The sequence below is a fragment of the Pelophylax lessonae genome (assembly GCF_965119305.1).
Source record: "Pelophylax lessonae genome assembly, chromosome: 11".
In the NCBI taxonomy this organism is placed as follows: domain Eukaryota; kingdom Metazoa; phylum Chordata; class Amphibia; order Anura; family Ranidae; genus Pelophylax; species Pelophylax lessonae.
Genome location: NC_138778.1, coordinates 179,271,196 through 179,283,966, shown reverse-complemented (window position 1 = coordinate 179,283,966; position 12,771 = coordinate 179,271,196). Strand labels below are relative to the sequence as shown.

Genomic DNA, 12,771 nt, shown 5'->3' with positions numbered 1-12,771 from the left:
CCCAAGCAGCCTCGGGATACGTAGAGGTGACAGACTACTTTCAGAATTCCAGACAAATACGCCATACTTTCAATCAGCTTTCTGTTTACAAAGTTTATCGCTCGCAATAAGTTGACCATTTGCAAGATCAGTGAACGTTTTTATACCTTTTATGTAAAATAAGAAAATATTGTAATAAACAGATAAAAACTACATAAGGTTACCTATACTTTTATATAATTGTCCTATAAACTAAACTCCAACTATATAAAAGAAACAAATTAACATAGCTCTGTATTTATTAATACATTTTCTAAAATACATGTATATTTGAATGCAAGCTGTATTCGTTCCTGGTTTGGTATCGGCCTTTTGCGGTAACTGTGCAGCAGAGCCCAGACTAAGAAAGGGATAAGTAGCAAAATATGCCACATTGGATGATTTGTATTGCTCATGGGCTAACTGGGAACAAGCTGATAGAAGTGGCACGAGGAGCCAGTCAGGTATGATGCAGTACAAGGAGCATGCTGATAGGAGGAGAGGGGAGAGTGACTGAGAGATGAGCTCATCACTCTTCTGCTTCTCCTTTCACTGTCTAGTCACAGACTAGGGACTAGGGGAGGAGATCTGTAAGTCTAACTGAACTGCAGCAGAGGAAAATCAGGTTTTTTCCCTGCCAAACAGTGCTGTGATGTGGGACATAGCTGTGAAATTCTCAGGAGAAATATTTTGGCGTGTAAATCAGTTCCATTATGTATGTATTTTGTTGGTGTATGTAGGTATTTGCCTGGAGTTGAACTACTCAATGCCCATTTAGCCAAAAGAAAGCATACTTGTTTCCAGATCTGTTTATAAGTTAGCTCCAAAATCATCTGGATGATGGCACCTTAATGGCAAATTGAATAAAATATATAAATTCATCCATCAGTCCCTATGTTACTACAGGACACATTAGTGACATAGGGGACAATGAATGCAACCACAGCTTTCTATGGGCAACACAGGCATCTGACACTTCTGGAAGAGTCAGATGCAAAGATTCTGCTGGAGGCCAGAGTTCTGTCAGGGAGCAAAATGAATTCACTGGGGTCAGTGGGAAGACTGCCTCCCTTACAATCGTGGTCATGAAAGCATGCTCCCCCCCCCCCCCCTCTTTACATCGGTGATCAGTGAGAAGAATGCCCTCCTTACAGTGGTGGTCAGGAAAGCATGTCCCCCTAATCTGGTGGTCAGTGGGAAGAATGCCCCTTACATTGGTTTGGTGGTCAATGGGAAGGATGGCCCTTACATTTTTGGTCAGTGGGAAGAATGGCCCTTACATTGGTGGTCAGTGGGAAGAATGGCCCTTACATTGGTGGTCAGTGGGAAGAATGGCCCTTACATTGGTGGTCAGTGGGAAGAATTCCCCTTTAATTTGGTGGTCAGTGGGAAGAATGGTCTTACATTGGCGGTCAGTGGGAAGAATGGACTTCCATTGGCGGTCAGTGGGAAGAATGGTCTTACATTGGCGGTCAGTGGGAAGAATGATCTTCTTAAAGTCGTGGCCAGAATTCTACCCTTACAAACAGCTAAAAAGACCATTGGTGTCATGCCCTGGCTCTGCTAAGTGGCGTTAGGCCTGGAATAATGCAGGGAGGAGGTCAATCAGCCAAAGCTCAAGGAACCACTAAACCACCTGAGGACCCTGGTTGAAAATGGCTGCCTTAACCACTTGCATACGTCGCTGCCTACTTCTGTGTTAAGGGCGCACACACCTTCCAAAGCCTAACCCAAGTATGGACACCATAAAACAGAACACCAGGTAAGCAGGTAAGCTCTTTAGCTGCTGAAGGAATTGTGACATGGTTCAGCCAGTCACTTGATCGAGGCAGCCCTGCCAGACAGCACAGCTCATCGACCCAGCTGACTTGACAATGATGAAGCCACAGCAGCATACTGAACGGGTCGCCCCTATTCTCACCCTTCTCTTTCCTCACATTTACTGTCATCACATGTGCACTGCAAAAGCATCTGATTGGCTACTAGTGCTGTCACCAAGGGAATAGGAGGTCCCTGTGCCATGGTCATAAATGCCCCAAATTCCAATGTATTAGTTCAGATGTGGCACATTCCTATTGTAGAATGCTAGGTAAATTTAGTTTTGGCTCGTTCTGTATTTAACCACTTTACCTCCGCTTACATGGAGGCTACTGCGGCAAAGTGCCGCGATCCCGTCCAGCGACGTAGACCTACGTCGCTGGACTCCGCCCCTTGTGGGCGGCGCTCGCGCGCCGCCGGAGGCTCGCTCCCGCTGTGTTCATTCACAGCGGGAGTCGGGCCAGCGGAGGAGCAGCGGCGATTGCCGCTGCTCTGCCCCGATCGTCGGGGATCGAGTCTGGAGATCCGCCCGCTGTATGTAAACACAGCAGGCGGATCTCCATAGTGACAGGGACTGACAGATCGGAGTGTTCAGCATAGCTGGACATCTGATCTGTCCTTCTGTCACACAGTCACCTCCCCCCCCCACACGTCAGTAAGCACCAGGCATACATTAACCCCTCCCTCTCCAATAAAATTAACCCCTTCCCTGCCAGTGTCATTTTTACAGTAACAGTGCATATATATAGCACTGATTACTGTAGAAATGTCACTGGTACCCCCAAAAGTGTCAAAAATGTCAGTCAAGGGTCCGATCTGTCCGCCGCAATGTCGCAGTCCCGCAAAAAAAATCGCAGATCGCCGCCATTACGCGTTAAAAAAAAAATCACCAAAAATGACAGAAATCTTTCCCTTAGTTAGTAAACGCAATAACTTTTGCGCAAACCAATCAAAATACGCTTATTGCGATTTTTTTTACTAAACATAGGTAGCAGAAAACAAATTGGGCAAAAATTTAAAAAAAATTTGATTTTTACATTTTTTTTGGGGGGAATTTCATATAAAAAAATGTGAAAAATATTGTTATTTTTTCAAAATAAACGCTATTTTTTTGTTTATAGCGCAAAAAGTAAAAATCGCACAGGTGATCAAATACCACCAAAAGAAAGCTCTGTTTGTGGGGAAAAAAAGGACGTAAATTTCGTTTGGGTACGGCGTCGCACGATCGCGCAATTGTCAGTTAAAGTCGCACAGTGCCGAATCGCAAAAAGTGGTCTGGACGGAAGACAGCAAAATCCTCCGGTGGTAAAGTGGTTAAGGGAGCAGTGATCTTTTATCTTGGTCTTCTCAGGGGTTTCACAGGCTGGAAATTTGATTGCTTACCCCTGCCTCTGGTTGAAGCTCCCAGAGTTTAGGGCAGAAGATTCAAAATAACCAGCCTGAATATTTATCAAATTCCTGGGGAGGAGTGCCTAGAAGGGGGCTAGAATGGTGATAAATAGTCTGAGACTCTGGAGAGCAGGGTTTCTTCTTCCAAGGAGGGTTCCAGAGCCAAAGGGGCGGCTGCCCTCAGTCATCCCATGGACTGTGCAGCTGTTCTAGAAGCCTCAGCTGTGTCAGGGCTGAGGGATTGGATAGATTTTGCTTGGAGCAGATTACAGAACCTCACCACAGGGGGTCTGATCTGGAGAGGTGCCGTCTCACTCACTGGACCGTGTCCACGGGAAGCTGGAAGGTGGCAGATGACCAAAAAAAAAAACTGTTTTGGTTAGAAGTACACTTTAATACCAAGGAAAATGAAAATAAAGTGTAATTTTTATTAATGGCTTTCTATAGTCTTCTCTTGCAGGGATTATTTTTTTGTCAAGCACTTTGAGCCCAGGAGGGGTGGAAAGAAATTTAATAATTTTAACAGCATGGGTTGTAAAGTTAAACAGAAGTGTAATTATTTGCACAATTCTATGGATATGACTTTAAGCCCAATTGAACTTTCAGTTGAAATCAGCTAAATACATTTCAGGGGCTCTAGGTGAAAGCAATGATGTCTCCTCAGAGGTACAACATACTCCTCCTTGCTGAGTCAGACCTGTAGCTCCGCAATCAGTAAAGCTTATGCCCCAGCTGATTGGTGAACTCTAGCTCTGATTCAGCAGGGGGACATATTGGACCTCAGCAGAGAGATTACTCCTTCCACCCATAGAGCAAGAGTCCCATTCTGTAGCTGCTGGAGGGGACAGGCTGTTCCACCCAGGCTAAGGCTACTTTTGTAAAGAAAATGAACTGTACATGCAGGGCCGGGACAAGGGGTGGCAAGGAGGTAAGGATGCCCTAGGCGCAATCTTATATTGCAGAGATGGGGGTGCCCTAATCTTAAGAGACTAGGGGGGGGGGAGCAATTTGGCATTTTTGCCCTGGGCACTGGGCGACCTTGTCCTGACACTGTGTACATGGAATATATTTAGCTGAACTAAATGCAAAGTTCACTTGGGCTTTAAAAGCCAAGTTCGCCTTTATGACCATGTTTCATGTTACAACCATATGCAAATGTGTGGCCCTCTGAAAAGTAATCCATGGTGGATGGCCTTTCAGAAGCACTTGCCCGGCCGTTGCTGCACCACCCTGCTGCAACCACGTGCATTACACATAGTTGTAAAAAACTGCATACTGTAGAGGTCAACCTAACCTTAGGCTATATTCACACCCACAAATGTGCCCGACATGGTATACATGAAGGGACCCCAGCGGGGGTTCCCTGCGTGTAGCTGCGGGAGGCAGCCCCCATTGAAAGCAATAGGAGGCTGCCAGCTCCAACAGCTAATCATGGCTGTTGGCCTATAATCGCTCACACCTTGAAGCAGACAGTGGAGACCTCTCTACAGACCTGCAGCTGTTAACTTTTGCTTTTAAAGGTACAGAAAAGATTTGGGGTCTTTTTGACCCCAGATCTCTCCATAAAGAGGACCTGTCATCGTTATTTATTTTGCAAGGGATGTTTACATTCCTTGTAATAGGAATAAAGGTGATCAAAAAAATAAAGGGACAGTGTAAAAATCAAATAAATAGGAAAAAAAGAAATTTCAAGCGCCCCCATCCCTCCGTGCTCATGCGTAGAAGGCGTTTAAAGAGTCGACTGTGGAGTTCCGGGCATTTTTTTTACTCCACCCCCCGCGTGCGTTCGTGACGATTATCTGGACACTTTTTTTTTTTTTTTGCTGCAACATGTATCCTTCTCTTCCAGTGTACCTCGCTGCAGCGAGATAAGTCATGTCCACCCATCCGCCCATATCCCAGGAGCTAATGGGTGGGCGAACATGACGCCGCTTGTAAGATCGCGCCACACTTTGTACTATATGCGCACGCGTGAGATCAGGAGGCGAATGCTGAGTAGCCGGCAGCGCCGTATCCCAGAAGGAGGAACGAGTGGGCTCCAAGATGCCCAAACTAAGGATGGGAGCGCACTCGTTGGGGACTACAAAGTGAGTTTATTTTAAAAGGTTATGATTTATAGCTACATTTCATACACATTCCATTATGAAGAGCATTAGATGCGATCATCACGGGGGTTATTTAAAAAAAAAAAACAAGCTGGAACTCCGCTTTAACTGGTTGCCGACCGCCCGCCGCAGTTATACGGCGGCAGTCGGCTGCTCCCAGGCAAATCGCCGTACATGTACGGCGCTCGCTCTCGGGAGGCCAGGGGGCAAGCGCAGGGAAGCCGATGCAGCGGGCAGGTGGCTCCGATTGCCGTCTGACACCCGTGATCGCTCCCCGCTGAGAGAGAAGGACGGTCGGCTGTTGTAAACACAGCTGACCGTTCTTCTCCCTGGAATGATCATAGAGCCCATGTGATCCTTCTATATAGGATCACATGTCTCTATGGCCATTTAGGAAGCCACGCCCCCCCCCACAATTAGAATAACTCCTCTAGGTTCACATTTAACCCCTTGATCACCCATAATAATAACCCCCTTCCCTGCCAGTGTCATTATTACAGTAACAGTGCATATGTATAGCACTGATTACTGTAGTAATGTCACTGGTACCCCCAAAAGTGTCAAAAATGTCAGTCAGGGGTCCGATCTGTCCGCCGCAATGTCGCAGTTCTAGAAAAAATCGCAGATTGCTGCCATTACTAGTAAAAATTAAAAAAAACAATAAAAATAACATAAATCTTCCCCGTAGTTAGTAGATGCGATAACTTTTGCGCAAACCAACTAAAATACGCTTATTGTGATTTTTTTTTTTTTACCAAAAATATGTAGCAGAAAACAAATTGGCCTAAAATGTTAAAACATTTAGATTTTTTGAGAATGTCATATAGCAGAAGGTTAAAAATACTGTTTTTTTTTTTTTTCAGAATTGTCGCTCTTTTTTTTGTTTATAGCGCAAAAAATAAAAATCCCACAGGTGATCAAATACCACCAAAAGAAAGCTCTATTTGTGGGGAAAAAGGACATCAATTTTATTTGGGTACAGCGTTGCACGACTGTGCAATTGTCCGTTAAAGTACCATAGTGCCAAATCGCAAAAAATGGCCTGATCATTCATTAACCTCCCTGGCGGTATTCCCGAGTGTGGCTCGGGGTGGGATTTCACTGCCATAAGCGGTAACCCCGAGCCACACTCGGGGGGCCGCCAGGGAGCATCGCTGGATCCTTGTAGAGGTTACTTACCTTGTCCCCGGGATCCAGCGATGTGTCCCTTCGGCATACGGCGGCCGGATCTTCCGCCCGATGCTGTAGAGCCCCGGCTTCTGTCTCCTGCGACGTGACGCTCGCAGGGGGGGTGGAACCGTTGGCAAATTTGAAAAGTTATACACACAAGCACACTGATTTCATTGCAAAATAAAATAAACTGATATTAGTTTTCCCCCCAGTGCCCTTTCCTGCAGTTTTACTGTACTTTATATATATATATATATATATATATATATATACAAAAATATACATATATATATATATATACAGTATATATATATATATATATATATATATATATATATATATACAGTATATATACATATAGATACAGTGTGTATATATATATATATATATATATATATATATATACATATACATATATATACATACATATATACACGAATATCTATCTATATATATATATATATATATATATAGATATACACATATATATACATGTATATATATATACATACATATATACACGTATATCTATATATCTATATATATATATATATAGATATACACATATATATATATATATATATATATATATATATATATATATATATATATATATATATATATATATATACTCTTTAACTTATTTATAGTTATTTATTATACTATAATTTTTGATTTTGTGTTTCAAACTTTATCATACCGAGATGTTATAAAGAACGCACGGTAAAAAAAAATCATATGTAAATAGTTGGTTTGGGCTGCTCGTCCTTAAGAATTACATGCAAAATAATGGTACCGCTTTCAACACCTAAAATCGGAAAGAATCATACTGCCAGGGAGGTTAAGGGGGTAAATCCTTCTGGGCTGAAGTATATATATATATATATATATATATATATATTTTTTTTTTTTTGCGAAAGGTGGAATTTGCCTTTGAAATAGGACAGGCGCAGTACAAAGAGGGGGATGATTGTGTAAAGAGGGCCTGTCTGAGCGGTGTGAAATCCTTCCTAGCAGGGGTGCAGGATTGGTGGAGTGTGAAATAGGATGACATTAGGATCTGGGTATTATTAGGTATTAGGGGAATTAATGGGCAGTCATCCTCTAGGATTTGGGCAGGGTGGCATTGAGATCTTATAGATCAGACTGACTGTAGGCTGAAGTTTTTTTTTCTTAGGTGGAGATCACTACTTTTAGGATCCTGAGTTCCTATTACTTTATGGGATGGGGGTAGGGTCCTAGACCCTGATCCTATAGACATGCTGCTGATTATCCAGCAGAGGGGTGAGTGTGCCCCCTCCTCCCTCTCCAGACTCAGGGCTGCCACCTGATTGGCTAAGGGGGATTTTTTGGGGAAGGGTTTTGGGACCTGAGAAGGAGGGGGGGAAGCACAGAGACTGGGCGGTTTCAAGGCGGCCCCTGAGCGCTGGCTGGAGGGGGAAGGATCCGATCCTGGGACAGAGGGCGCCTTGAAACGGACGGTGGAGAGAAGTGAGCAGAGAAGCGGAGCACAAAGAGAAAGTGATCCGAATCAGAACCGGAGGGAGCAGAAGTCCCGGAGACACCGGATCGCAGCGATCTGAGACCGAGGTGGGGATCCGTGCATTGCTGAACAGATCGGGACGTGGTCCTGGAATTGCTGATCCAGAAAAAGGGGAGGTGACACAGGAACAAGGGGACACAAGTCACTCAACTTTTGCAGAACTTTAATCTGCCATCCCAAAGTGGGCTAAGAAAAAGTTTGGACCCCCCCATGTGACTTTTCATAGCAGCACCCCATCTGATTCCATTGATTGCTGCCCATTTGCTCAGCTTCAGCCATGCAGGGCGTCCTAAGAGCCACCCTGTGCCTCCTGCCAGCCCTGTGCCTACTTGCCACTGCCCAGCTCCATGGAGAAAAGGGGATTTCAGTTCCCGAGCATGGCTTCTGCCAGCCTATCTCCATCCCACTGTGTACGGACATTGCCTACAACCAGACCATCATGCCCAATCTCCTAGGGCACACCAACCAGGAGGACGCTGGCCTGGAGGTCCACCAGTTCTACCCGCTGGTGAAGGTCCAGTGTTCCTCCGAGCTGCGCTTCTTCCTGTGCTCAATGTATGCCCCGGTTTGCACGGTTCTGGAGCAGGCCATCCCGCCATGCCGATCGATCTGCGAACGGGCAAGGCACGGCTGCGAAGCCCTCATGAACAAATTTGGCTTCCAGTGGCCGGAGAGGCTTAGGTGTGAGAACTTTCCTCGTCATGGCGCTGAGCAGATCTGCGTTGGACAGAACCATTCTGAAGATGGCGGGCCAACCTTGCTGACAACTAGCCCGCCTTTGCATGGCACCCCAGGGCCAGCCATCTATGCCACACCTGATCATCCTTTCCACTGCCCACGGGTCCTGAAGGTACCAACCTATCTGAACTACAGATTCTTAGGAGAAAAGGACTGTGCCGCGCCATGCGAACCTTCCAAGAGCGATGGGTTCATGTTCTTTAGCCAAGAGGAGATACGTTTTGCCCGTGTATGGATTCTTATATGGTCTGTACTGTGTTGCGCTTCGACTTTCTTTACGGTAACCACCTACTTAGTAGACATGCAAAGGTTCCGCTATCCGGAAAGGCCCATCATATTCCTGTCTGGATGCTACACCATGGTGTCTGTGGCCTACATTGCTGGATTTGTGCTGGGGGATAAAGTGGTTTGCAATGAAGGCTTTTCAGAGGATGGCTATAAAACTGTCGTACAGGGAACCAAGAAAGAAGGGTGCACCATACTCTTCATGATGCTTTACTTCTTCAGCATGGCTAGCTCCATCTGGTGGGTCATCTTGTCTTTAACCTGGTTCCTGGCAGCTGGCATGAAGTGGGGGCATGAAGCCATTGAAGCAAATTCTCAATACTTCCACCTGGCAGCCTGGGCAGTCCCTGCTGTGAAGACCATTACCATTCTGGCCATGGGGCAGATTGATGGAGACTTACTCAGCGGAGTCTGCTTTGTAGGACTTAATAGCATTGATCCATTGAGGGGCTTTGTGCTGGCGCCTCTCTTTGTCTACCTCTTCATCGGAACCTCATTTCTTCTTGCCGGGTTTGTGTCCCTCTTCCGCATCAGGACCATCATGAAACACGATGGCACGAAAACCGAGAAACTGGAGCGGCTTATGGTACGAATTGGAGTCTTCAGCGTCCTCTACACTGTGCCTGCCACAATCGTCATTGCCTGTTACTTCTATGAACAGGCCTTCAGAGAACACTGGGAGCGTAGCTGGGTGAGTCAAAACTGCAAAAGCCTAGCTATTCCTTGCCCTCTACAGTACACGCCACGCATGACCCCAGACTTTACCGTCTACATGATCAAGTATCTCATGACCCTTATCGTCGGCATCACTTCTGGATTCTGGATCTGGTCAGGCAAAACTCTTCATTCTTGGAGGAAATTTTATACTAGGCTTACCAACAGCAAACATGGGGAGACAACCGTGTGAGGACTCATGGTGGCACCCATGACCACCCCAGAGGTCTCCAAACTATGGCCCTCCAGTTGTTCAGGAACTACAATTCCCATCATGCCTAGTCATGTCTGTGAATGTCAGAGTGTTACAATGCCTCATGGGACGTGTAGTTCTGCAACAGCTGGAGGGCCGTAGTTTGGAGATCCCAGACCTAGACTGTCCCTTCAAGACTTTTTACAGTTTCTTGTCACTTGTTGCTATCTGTGTAAATCAACGTACGATACCTTCAGGCACATCTCTCTGGAGTTGTAATTAAGACTGTACATAGGATTTTTTGTAAATTATATATTTCTATTTAAAATATGAGGGTTAAGGAGCTGGAGGAATGGGGAACGTACGTGGAAAAGAGACCCCCTATCTACTCCAGTTGTTTGCTGACTATATCTCATGGATAAATGGAGTTGTTTAGAATCCAGTCTATTTTGGCTCTTTCTGGAAACCCTATTTACAGTATTTTTATTCCTAATTTTTCATGTGTCCTCCCAATGAACAGATGTGTCCCTTACAATATTAGCCAACGTAAACTTTGCAGAATCTGTATAGGGTGATCTGGAATCTTGGCATCTTATGACAGGTGGTACCGCTGCTGCTATGGTGTCTGTCAGAATGGTACAATTGGATTTTTTTTTTTTTGGGGGGGGGGGGGGGGTTGAGTTTTTTTTTTAAGTTTGACTTATAAATTCCCTTTTTTTTGTCATTTGTAATGCATGATTTCAAAAGGACAGATGCATATAATCATTTCTAGATGATAGGAGTTGGCTGGACACCAGAAATGACATTCTTTGTACAAGGGAACGTGGTACAGATTTGACACTTGTCAAAAAAAAAACTTTTCATGCATGGGACGAGCAAATCAAAGGGACATGTAACCCCTTATGTGCTGAAGATAACCTAGAGACGTTGAAAACCATCAGGGGCCTTCATTACACCATCTAGCCCTTGATTGGAATATGTATTGATCTGTTTTTTAAATATATGTTGATTTTTTTTTTCTTAATTTTCAAATTAAAAAATTAAAAAAAATATTTTTGTTATGAACAACCAAGAAAGTATTTTGCGCTTTCTTCTTTGTTCCACTGGGGATTGTTGGGGGATGAGGTTATATATAAGTTCATTTTAATAGGTCATCATACTATGAATACAAAGAACTTGTTATGAGATATCGAGGTGACTGCTAACATGATTTGATAGCTGTATGATAGACTCAGCCTTAAGCTGGATACACACTATACAACTTTTGTTGGTAGATTTCCTTTAGATTTACCTTCAACTATGTAGTGCAAGGGCCGGCCTGATTGCATACAAATTGAAAGTGTTTAGGTTTGACCTCATATTATCTGGTTTTGGTAAATCTAAAGGAAAAAATCTAAAGAAAATTGTATAGCGTGTATGGCCCATAACTTGTGAGAACTGGGAGGAAAAGAACTATCTATATCACCCTTGGCTTAACAAAAAAAAATCCTATCTTTTCCTATCTAGTACAGATCAATCATTTAATAGAAAAGATATTTTATTTTTTAATTGATAAATGAATCCCATATGAAGCTTTGTGATCCAAATGGCCATAATATTTTCTCCTTGACCGTTATAAATACCATTAGGGACCGCGTTCCAGATAAGTCACATGACTCGCAATGCCGCTATTTTCCACCTCTGCTCAAATATCCGTTACATCAGTAACACTTATTCACTTATGCCTCTCTCTTGCTTTCTTAATACAGATCTGTGGGTAGCCACCCAATATTTTACATATGCCCTATCTTGTTTTAACCAATCCAGACATTTTAATGTAGTCATTGAAACTGATTTCTGATTGGTTCGGCTGGGTTGCAGTGCATCACTGAAGTTTTAATTGATGTAGTAGAACAAAGAGCAATGTACAATAACCCAGAGTATCCATATCCTACTAGAAAGTGTTTTTTGAAATATATGTATGTGTGTATATATATATATACACACACATATATATGAGTCTATGTATATATATATATATGTGTGTGTGTGTGTGTAATATAAATTTCTTTATTTATTCATTCATTCAGTGTGTAAATATATATATACACATATATATATATATATATATATATATATATATATACACACACACACACATATATGTATATATACATATACACACACACATATATGTATATATACATATACACACACACACATATGTATATATGCATATACACACACACACATATATGTATATATACATATACACACATATGTATATATGCATATACACACACATATATGTATATATATACACACACACACACATATATGTATATATACACATACACATATATGTATATATACACACACACACACACACATATATGTATATATACACACATATATGTATATATACATATACACACACATATATGTATATATACACACACATATATGTATATATACACATACACATATATGTATATATACACACACACATATATGTATATATACACATACACATATATGTATATATACACACACACACACATATATGTATATATACACACACACACATATATGTATATATACACACACATATATGTATATATACACATACACATATATGTATATATACACACACACACATATATGTATATATACACACATATATGTATATATACATATACACACACATATATGTATATATACACACACACATATATGTATATATACACACACACACACATATATCTATATTTACACACACACACACATATATACATATACACACGCAAAAATATACTGCA

At 42.7% G+C, this 12,771-nt stretch overlaps 1 protein-coding gene across 1 annotated transcript; it reads left to right on the top strand.

The window, feature by feature from the left end:
* The first annotated feature begins 7,907 nt into the window (after positions 1–7,907).
* On the top strand, positions 7,908–9,994 carry FZD2 (frizzled class receptor 2). The gene has a single exon (XM_082271579.1). The coding sequence runs from the start codon at positions 8,321–8,323 to the stop codon at positions 9,971–9,973; it is 1,653 nt and encodes a 550-aa protein (XP_082127705.1). The 5' UTR covers positions 7,908–8,320; the 3' UTR covers positions 9,974–9,994.
* Positions 9,995–12,771: the final 2,777 nt, after the last annotated feature.